Source organism: Etheostoma cragini, chromosome 22 (assembly GCF_013103735.1).
Source record: "Etheostoma cragini isolate CJK2018 chromosome 22, CSU_Ecrag_1.0, whole genome shotgun sequence".
NCBI lineage: Eukaryota > Metazoa > Chordata > Actinopteri > Perciformes > Percidae > Etheostoma > Etheostoma cragini.
In genome coordinates this window covers 6,065,860-6,076,933 of record NC_048428.1, presented here as the reverse complement: position 1 = coordinate 6,076,933, position 11,074 = coordinate 6,065,860, and the positions used below count along the sequence as shown (strand labels likewise).

At 40.4% G+C, this 11,074-nt stretch overlaps 1 protein-coding gene across 1 annotated transcript in view; it reads right to left on the bottom strand.

Moving 5' to 3' along the window:
- Positions 1–3,278: 3,278 nt before the first annotated feature.
- Positions 3,279–11,074, bottom strand: part of si:ch211-276f18.2 (glucose-fructose oxidoreductase domain-containing protein 1) — a 46,001-nt gene continuing 38,205 nt past the window's right edge. Inside the window, exons 2-3 of the mRNA XM_034861922.1 lie at positions 5,685–5,878; positions 3,279–5,294 (exon numbers count right to left, since the gene is read on the bottom strand). Of these exons, the coding sequence (XP_034717813.1) occupies positions 4,554–5,294; positions 5,685–5,878 (935 nt within the window). The 3' untranslated portion in view covers positions 3,279–4,553. The remainder of the gene's footprint in view (positions 5,295–5,684; positions 5,879–11,074) is intronic.

Below are 11,074 nucleotides of genomic sequence, written 5' to 3'. Positions count from 1 at the left end.
GGTTATCTTAGAGTGATAGCTTATCAGTGTTGACCTGGGAACCTTTCCACACAGACTAGTTAACATAAGTCGTTTTTGTTCAGTAAAAGCTGTAACTTCAGTAAGTTTCGTGCAGCAGTGTCCTGACATTAATAAACCATGGTGTGACACATCAAATACACACAACACTGGACATTAAAAGAGCTCAGGCAGTACTGAAACACCTACATTGTTGCTCTGTTGGATTGTGACTGGGATGATTTATGATGCATCTTAAGAGCAAACATAGAGCTTTTTCATAACAGTGTTAAAAGAAGAGTATTATGGTCAATCATTTACAGATAAGAGATAAGAAGGTGAATGCTCCAAGGCCTCAGTCTACTGTTCATCTCCCAAATACACTGCAGGTCAGCCCGTAAACAGCAAAAAACAAGAATAAATACCTTTAACACTCACCAAAACATGTCCAGTTTCTTGGATATATATACATATTTTTTACAAATAAAATACATCCAGTACTTGTTTCTTTAGACAACCCATATTGTTGTTATATAATATTTTATATTTTCAGTAGTCATTACATAGATAGTATTTCAGCACAGTTTAAGAACTTCAAACTACACAGAGACGCATCAAAAAAATCAATCTTTTGGCTTGTAGGTCGGCGCTGTTGTTTCTTTCACCTGTATTCACTGGTACCAAACGTTGAGTCAGACTGTATTTGCAATACTCTCTGACAGTTCGTTTTAGATTCTTCATACCAACGCAAAAAACTGTACGGGTTGTACCGGGCAGAGCAGCAGCGTGGCCGCAGCGCTGTAAGTCGACGTAGTATTAAGAGACAACGGTAGAGATTAGTATGAAAGACCGGATTTTTACCCAGGAGAACAGGGTCCAGGTTCAGGTCTTGTCCCGCGTGTCACTGAAATGTACATTTTGTTACCCCAACAATCCATCTTTTCCTAAACCTAACTGTCCCCTTCTCATGCCGCATGTCAGCTAAACCTACGTCCCGAGCCAGAGCGTCAAATAGTGACGCCAATAGTCCCGACCCGGAGAGATAAAAAGTGATGCTAAGAGTCCCGACCGAGCGCATCTATATATGATGCTAAAGGAGACTTTTTGCATCAATAACAAACTTTTTGCTGCGATGGGAGTGAGAATGTGTTGAGAGTCAGGTGTGATTTTGTATGTGTCATAAAATCACACGAAGAGTGGCAACTAGCCAGTCCCTCCAGAAAAACGCGATTATGGGATTGCACAATTCAATGCATAATCAGCCAAAGTCTGCATATTTATGCAGGGGCCGCATTTTTTCAAATACGCCGCACTTTTGCTGCAAATATAGCCAATTTCTGTGCAAAATAATGCGGGGCTTACATGATTTCATGATCCCTAAGTATCAAATCCAAAAATATCTTAGCAGATAGTTGAAGAATTTAGCATTTACTTCACACAAGAGCAGCCATTTTACCATACTCCATACCCATATCCCATACCCAAACCATAATTTTTGCAAGTTCCCACATCATTGCATAAAATTGCATAAATATCCCGTATATTCCATCGCATTTTTTAAAAACGTGCCGCATAATCAAGGATTTTTGCCCGCAACAATGACAAAAAAAAAGATTCTGGAAGGATTAGCCCCCCCCAGCAAATGCTTTCTTCACTCCCAATGGGAACATGAGCAAAGAACTGACAGTACTTTTTTGTTTTGGGAAATAAGTCTTTACAAAAAAAAGATTACATTATATACTTGTGAGCGGTTTTTAACATATTAGTAATGTGTTGTAAGTCCAACATTTTTTGTTTAAAAAGCTGCCTGTGGCCGGGTTAGCTCAGTTGGTAGACATATATAGAGGTTTACTCCTTGATGCAGCGGCCGCGGGTTCAACTCCGACCCGTGGCCCTTTGCTGCATGTCATTCCCCTCTCTCCCCCCTTTCAAGTCTTCAGCTGTCCTGTCAAAATAAATGCCGAAAATGCCCCAAAAATGGTCTAAAAAATTAATTAAAACTTCCTGCTATGGCGAGACAGGGATATATAGAGCATTGAGAGTGAACCTAAACAATGATCTGAAATATGCTAAAACACTACGTAGAGTGGGGGATTAGTCAGGTGATAATCTGTGGGCTGATTCCTACTAGGACACTTTACACATTAAACACCCATGATCACATAGCCATCCGACCCATTGTCAATAACAACAAATATTGATTGGTGAAGCTTTAAAGATTTAGATTCCCAAAAAAAAAAAATTTGACAGCAGCCTTAACATTTACCACCTCTACTCCACTATCAACCCCACTGTGCTACCCAGTTAGCTGCAAGTTTCCAGACTTACTGTGGTCGTGGGTCCAAATTGAACTTCCATGTAATGTATACTGACAAACCTGCATTTCACTGTGCATGTTAAAGAAGCTTTATACAGCATGCTACATGCTAAATCGCGGTAGCTCGGTGCAAGTGTAACCCATTGCATTTCATTAAATTATTAAAAAAATTAAAAAAGCCTCATTGCTCGGTATTTACTTGCAACTTAGTGCAAGACTGTATTAGTATCCACAGTTAAGGCTCAGTACACACATAAAAACACCACACAGAATTCCATTGATTCCATGGCCATGTTTCACGACAATGGAAAAAGCATCTAACTATAAAGCGATGAATCTCTGTGAGTGTGTTGTTTGAATATCTCGAGGACTGACATCCGGTCTAATACACACTCGGCGGTGTAATGCTGGGGACCCAATGGACTGCAGTGTCGAAAGTGGTGCAACTTGGAAATGCTATAAAAAAAACTTTAAGATTTGGCCAGCAAAATATGAACTTCAGTCTCTGTAAGATTTTTTGCCATCTTGAATTGTGTCCAACTCGGGTTTGTGATATTCCATTCAGGTCCTCAACATTTACTCAAATGCAGTGGGCGGGTTTTAAATTAAAAGAAAATGTTATATCTCGTGAAGGCTTTGTGCAATTGCCATCACATTTAGTGGACGTTTGTAGATATGAGCTCTGAACGGTTATGACAAACCCGGTGCCATATGGCCGATAGGTGGCGCTACTGCAGCACCATCTATCTAACAATAAAGGACGGAATCTCTATCTTTGTATGTATGCTTATATGACTGTAGAGCTGGGCAATATATCAGTGGTAAATCAATATCTTCATTTTTGGATATCGTAATATCGTAATATGACATAAGTGTTGTCTGTTCCTGGTTTTAAACGCTGCATTACAGTAAAGTGATGACATTTTCTGAACATACCAGACTGTTGTAACTGTTCTATTATTTGCCTTTACCCACTGAGTCATTATACCCACATTGCTGATGATTATTTATAAAATCTCATTGTGTAAATATTGTGTTAAAAGCACCAATAGTCAACACTACAATATCGTTGCGTTATCGATATCGAGGTATTTGGTCAAAAATATCGTGATATTTGTTTTTCTCCATATTGCCCAGCCCTACATGACTGCCCATTTATTTCAAAAACTGTCCATCCAATCAACTTAACACTTGTCAGGTGTATTGCTGAGGATCCAAGGAAGGGCAGTGTCAAGTGTGAAGGTGATCGGATGAGTAGTTTTTTGAGATAGCTTCAAGCAGGGCTTCGGGGGGGCCAAGCAATCGGCCCATTTTGAAACGGACACTACAAAGTATCACTGCACTGGCCCCTTATACAGAACTCGCAAACCAATACACAGGCTACTGTAATTGCATAAAGGCATACCATAGTGTATTTTAACCCTCAACTCCAAGCTGGAAGATTAAAGGGTTCCCGCTGCAGACTAAAGCCTGGATATATTGCATACATAAACCAGAAGGTAAATCCTTCTAAAAACCCACCAGCCAAACTATTGATTTCTTTTCTCTCTTGTTTCTCACACACATAAAGTTAGCATACAGAGCAGACAGAGACTGAAGCTATCAAGCATACTGATTTGTTTTTAACATTCACTTGGTAAAACTAGCGAGTACTTCGGACTACAGCAACAACACAGCGGCACCGTTTCAACCGAGAGGACTATCGTTCTTCCTTGGCTGTCCTCGTTTGGACCCACAGTGTGAGGTGTTGTCTTCCAGACCCAGTCAAATAGAAGAGAAGCAGAAGCAGAGATGAGAGGCGTAATATCCTTATGGTCAAGCCAAACACAGTAGCATTAGTTTTTACTCCCTGATCTGCCTCCACTGTAGAACTACACCTTTCTGTTGTATGAATCGGTTTGAGTTACAAGTGCATCTCCCCAGAAGGACTCAAGTCTTGTGTCAAAAGGATAAAAACAGAAAAGGCTTCATTATAAATAAAGGTTTGATTATTGGTCACATTGCTTTTTCTCTACTCCTGAGGCAGGGTTTCAGGAAACTATCACTCTCTGTATCATAGTAGCGTAGCCTCTCTTTCTGTAACAGTAGCAACATAATTTGACAGTATTTAAATAAACAGGTATTGAATTAAAGAGCTGAACCCGGAAGCTGTATGAATAATGGTTCGACAACACCCAGGCCTTTTCCAGTGCCACCTCCAGTAAAGCCATTTTTTAAGGGGTCAGCACTTCAGCTGATGCTAACAGTAGAGTGACATCCTACTCCGCCGCATGGCCTCGCTGATCAAATAGGCTGGGCTGATCTCAGGTTCCTCAGTCATCACCTCAATGTTCTGCCACTCTCCGCTCTGGTTAGATTTCTTGATGGTATCCACCACGCAAAGAGCGTAGAGACAGTCCTCAAAGGTAGCGGCCATTGTCAGAGGCCTCCCGTCCCATGTCCGCCTGTCGTCCTGGTCCTGAAAGGCCTGCCGCACAGCCTGGATCATGCGGATCGTTCCTGTGAGATACGGGGATGGAATGTCACTGAAAGCCTTCTCCGGTAAGGAGCTCTTCTCAAGAGGTGTGGTGTCTTTGAGCAGGAGTTCAGGTCCTCTGCTGCTTCCTCCACTCCCGTTGTTCTTCTGTCCGTACAGGTCGGTCCCTGTGACCGTTAACCTCCCGACGGTCCCCACGACGATCACCTCCTGCCGAAACTCCCCGGGAACGTTGAAGTTGAGGGTGACGGTGCAGCAGGCGCCACCCTCCAGTGCCATCTGGAACGTGCAGAAGTCATCGCTGGTGATCTGACGGATGCCCCGAATGTGATCCGTTTGTTTGACAAAGGTCTTGAGGAAGCCATGCACTTTTAATGCACGCTGACCGGTCAGAAACGTGAGCAAGTCGATGATGTAACTGCCCACCGAATGCAGACCCCCGCCTCCCATCAGGTCATCGCAGCTCCAGTTGTATTTTTTCCCCAACAGACTACCGCTATGGACCTTTAGGGCAAAGAGGAGAACTTAAACTTAAAATGTTAAATGTCATACAGTATTAGGTCTTATTTCACTTGAATGTGATCAAGGTCAAGGATGGACTGATACTGTTTATTTAAAGGTCGATACCGATTATTAGTAGTTAAGGAAACCAATATTAGTTCCAATATTTTGAACCAATATGCATTTATAGTGAAAATGAAAACCTTTGAGTCAAAATTTAGATTTTGGAATATACCAAACTCCAACACAGAGCTTTGTTTAAAAGCTTTAAGCAATTATTTAATACTTTCAACATAATACCCAGTAACAGAGAGTCAGATAGTGTTTAGGGGGGGGCCGACGACGTTACGTCAGACATTTTTAGAACTGAATTGAACTGAGTTACTTTCATACCTGGGCCTCACAGACCAGAAGCTCACCAATGTAGCCCTCCTCTACCAGCTCCTTCATTCGCACAAAGGCAGGCAAGAAACGTAACACATTCCCCATAATGCTCAGCAACTTAGGGTAGTATTGGGCCGCTGACATCATTCGGAAGGCATCCAAAGGCGTTGCAGTCCGGTCGCAGATGACGTTCTTTCCAATACCTTACAAAAGAGAGGAGAGAGAGAGAGTTAGGTTTTAGCCAACTGAGCCTTTCCATTTCGCTGTAGAATTTCCTTGTTTTGACAGTACTGTTTTCCTCGATACTTTCTATGTTGAGATGAAGGAGTAGGTATTCAACAAGAAAGGAGGAGAGAGAGAGAAGGAATGTGGTCAGCTTTTGCTACACTAGCAGACACAATATCCTCCTGAGCATGAAAACATCCCCTGAAGAAACAATAGATTGCTGAAAAATGTGGCAACTCCCAGAAAAGCTGACTTAAGAATATCAAAACTGTCTGGGCTTTCATCTCTGAGTCATGGGAACTTTAAGACAAAGGAGAGTTCTTGCAAAAAGACCCAACATATATGTATTGTCCACAGGTTAATCATTACAGGGAGCATGCTCTTCTAAAACCTTTTCAGATGAAGAGTAATAACACATGAGGGAGACTCCTTGTTGAGGTTACTGCAACCCTGCTAAAATAACCAGAATATTAACATTCAGACCTATTTTTACAAGAAGGGAAGAAATAAAGAGCCTGTAGACACTGTAGGAAACCAAATGAAAAGGACTTCGAGCCCATTAAAAGGTCCACTGGTGCCAGCAACACCCAAACACTAGAACAAGAAGAGGTTGGAACAGTAACGTGAAGAGAGAGAGAGAGACAGACAGCAACATTTCGTCTTTTCTATCCATCCTTTTTACTGGACAGTTGACTCGAAGGAGACAGACGAGAGCTAGTGAATGGCATACAGAATGCATCATTAACTGGAATTGAACTTGACCCTCTAATTTTACAGGAGCACCGTCTGTTCCTTATCTCTGCAACTAGCAATCCTTTACATTGATGATTCATCTGACTATTGTTCTTTGATTTAACAAACGAATCATTCAAGATCTAGATTTTAAGAATATATAAAAAAATATGTCCCCATTAATGCTTACCAATTTGAACAATTCTTACAATCTTCTAAAGGAAAGAGCATAATATGCAACTAATATGCAAATATGTGTTGGGTACTTGGTTAACAATACAGCCTTTTTCCAAAAAAAACAATGCTATGAGTGCCTGAAGTGTGAAGTGAACTGTGGCCACAAGTGAAATCTATGGGACTGGAAAATGCGAAAAATGCAATGTAATAGTAGCCCAATGAGAGAAGAGTTGTAAAGTCAGCATACTGTAATGGTAATGGCCATTTTACAGCAACATCTGCACCATGCTAACATTAGATAGTATTAGCCTAGTCCTGTCTGAGCCTGTCCACTGCAGAACATCTGCATTGAAAAGCTTTGGAAAGCAGTTATTCACTGCTCATTGTCAAAGGTGGAGAGGTTAACCAGACATGCATTTGGATAATCAACATCTTAGTCCTCTCCTTGAAGTTTTTCCCTTGTAAAACTGCAAAATGGGCATTTATGGTAGCTGAGAACGCTGGCTGCAGTGGGCGTATGTTTTGGTTTTATGAAAAAGAAGGTGTCAACGACAACGACAACAGGTTGGTCGGTTTGTCAAATGTATTGTTAACTTCCCCACCTCCAATACACAGAGGCGCACCATCTAGCATTAGCCACCATCATCCACTGGTCACACCACACCAATAAGGCTGTAGCGGAAACCAACAATGAATGTACTGTAAGTAGGAAAAAGCTAGACAACTATTGGTTGGCTAAATGTCTTAGCTGTGTCAGACTATTACTATTACTGGTCAGCAGGGAGTCAGACAGAAAGCATATGTACACTAGGGGTGTTGAAATCAATCATTGCTTTGCAATGTATCAGCAGCCCATTATTGATTATTGCCTAATGATGTCAGTTTTAGATTTTCCGATTGCTGCTTTTTGGTTATTTTTGCATTTTGTCTGTTGTTTGCGTTGTTCAAACTCCTTTTTAAGAGCAGATACACCAAAAAGGGGAATTCATATTTGTTTGACTGCTTGAATTTGTTGATGGAAAACCATGAGTAGCAATATGTAATAATATTGGGGATGCATTGTGATATCGAATTGATTTGAGTCGTGGATAGGATAATCATAATCCGATTGTGAGACCAGTGAAGATTCACACTCCTAATGTACACACATTAAAAAGGGGCATCATGGGCGGCCAGATTGACCTTTGTTGCATGTCATTCTCCCCTCTCTCCCCTTTCTTCAAGTGTCCTGTCAGAACTAAAAGTCTGAAAATGTCCAAATCTAGTGTACACTCTACACACACATTCCCTGTGACACTGGAGTGTAAAAAGCAGCATGCCGCTTTGCTTCCAGTCCTGGCTGAGGCTTGTGGGTGGAGGGGCTGTTTTGGAAGTGAAACTTCCCATGCTAATCTGCCATTAGCCAGGAAATTAATCCCTCTGACCCAGTTCTAAGGAGCGTACGGGGGGTGCACCCTTCACCCAACCCCTGCAGACACACAAAGCCAAGCAACGGCAGTGCACCCCTGTGCCCTTCTTTTTGGCAGCAGCAAACACAAATAGATCCTGGAAAGATGCATTGTCCTGGGTTAAATATTCTGGTAGAAACCTAAATGCTCTTGACTGAATTTTTTTGCCACTCATTTTGAATCCAATGTCGGTACAGAGCAGAAGCTTGGCCAGCTACTAAAATGCCTAAAGGCAGATTTTATTCTCCAAAAGCAATTGTCTTCCTGAGTTGGCCAAAGTACATATAGGTTTCAGGAGGGTCAAGTGAAATCATTTAGGCCAGGGGTCATAAACTACATTTTCCTTTAGGGGTAGAATTTTTCTAAGCAGACAATGTAGGGGACATACTTTCAAATTCAGAAACCAAGATGTTTCTATACCTGTTAAGTACTATTTACTTTTTTTGATTGGAACCAGGCTTCATCATATCTTTAGGAACAGCTATTCTAACACAACAGTGTACTACCTCTGTACACTTATCTATCTCTGGACACTTATCTATCGTTTCTTACCTTTGCTGTTGCAAACCCCAATTTCCCCACTGTGGGACAAATAAAGGTTTTCTTATCTTATTTTATCTTATCTTATCTTACAACAAAAGATGTCACAATTTTTGTAAATTCTTGATGTCTTGATGTGGTGTTACGGGTCAAATATGACAAGGCAGAGAATATAAATTGTGGGTAGTTGTCAAAAAGTTGATCAAGTGGGGCTTAATTCTTTTTTTTTTTACATGTTTGAGTGCGAACAGAGCCATCATGTAAGCTAGAGGTCTACTTAACAAATAAATGCTCTCAGGTCTTTGCCAAGAAGGCAGTTCAGGAAAACCTGTGATTACGGAAACATAATTGCAGTGGAGGTGGAAAACGCTCAAAGAACGTCATTATCAAAGAGCCTGTAGTGAAAAGTTAACATGGAAAACTGCAGTGAAGAATGGACTAATATGGCTGGATTTATATTGCCAACTTTCACTACGTGACCCATTCATGATAAGACATTATTATTTATTTTATTTAAATATTATTTACCTCTCAATTGTTTTAGGGGTTACTCCATAATAGGAAGAAAGAAAATGCTAAATATGATAAATACCAGAATGCATTTTTTTTTTCCTGTTTAAGGTTTTCCAAATTTATTATTATTTTTATTCTGCGGGCCGGACTGGATGCTTCGACGGGCCGTATGTGGGCCCCTGGCCGCCAATTGATTCAAGTTATAGCCAGTTCAAGGCCTTTTATGCAGTGTCATTCTACTGGGCCTGAGATAAAAACAGCTCCTCCGCAGATCACACTGGTGAGTCATCAGCTGCAGCCATAGCCTCCCTCATACAGTCAGATGATTCAGTGTGTGTGCATGTGTCCAACAGATAATAAATGCACCTGACCACGAGATAAAATCCCAGCAGCTACTGCAGTAAACAGACAGCTGGGGAATACAATTTCATTGGTAGAGAGGACAAGAGCCCAACCGATAAAGGATTTTTAAGGCCGATACAGATATAAATATTTGGTTATTTATAAATCCAATATGTCGGCCAAAATATATTTAAAAAGAAAAATCCAGAAACGCGGATAAAACAAACAATTCCCTAACATGAGTTATTTGAAGTTATTCATGAGTTCTCACTAAAATAATATGACAATAATTTGTTTTATTGTCACAACAGATATATTTGTTGATACATATTAAATTTCTGATGAATGAAATGTATAGAAAATACCAATTTAAGATAAGAAACTTAAAGCCTTTTGAACAAAAACAACAACAAAAATATCAGTGTTGCCAACAGGGACGTTGTAGAGCGCCCTCTGGTGGACAGACTACACAACGCCAACACACATAACATGGTTGGCCGTCCGTTTTTTATTTTATTTTTTTAATATTCATTTATCAGAATCATTTATTTGTCATACTAAAGTATTCTGATGAATGAATATTAATATCATTTTCTAATTACTTTAATACTGCATGAATATTAAAATCGGGCTCTAGTTGAGAACAGAGAGATGATAGTGAAACAAAAAAAAAGGGAATTAGAGGAGAAGGAACCGAGAGACAGAAAGAGCATCTGTCACTCTAACAATTCCCATGGAAACCGCAGTGAGAGACAGGATGACATACAGATGTAGGTGTGTTAAGTCTGTATTTCTCAGAGAGTCCTGGTGGTCCGCGAGTAGATTGGGTAAAATGTCATATTTTTTCTCAAACTGTGTGCAAGCAACTCCAAAGCCAAACAGTGAGGAGCATAGATGTTATTTTCAATATAATATCAAAGTGTACAGAAAATTAAACATTATTATTTGATTTGGCCGACCATCATAGATACAATAGAACAAAATGCCTTTTTTGTCCCCCTTTACAGTGTCAACACAAAATATAAAAATATAACATATAAAAATATAACATATAAGTAGTGCAGAAAAATATATACGTATATATGTTATGGGGTCTATTGCCTCTGGGGATATTTTATCAGTAAGGTGGTTCTTTTAATCGGAAGGTGGCCCTTGGTCTGAAAAGGTTTAAGAAGCACTGTGTTTAGTGATGCTCTCATAACTTTTCCCTCCCCACACAAACATTCAGCAAATGAAGAACTGATGAAAGAAATACAGGATGTTGTATGTTAGGTGGAAGGAGAGTGACACTGACACTGGCTCCATGTCAACATCACTATAGCTAGGATGAGAGTCAGGATCTTCAAGTCTGACTCCGGGACGGAGTTAGTTTAGTGTGGTTAACGATTGAGGGTAAGATGGAACGCAGGATCCACGGGTGGA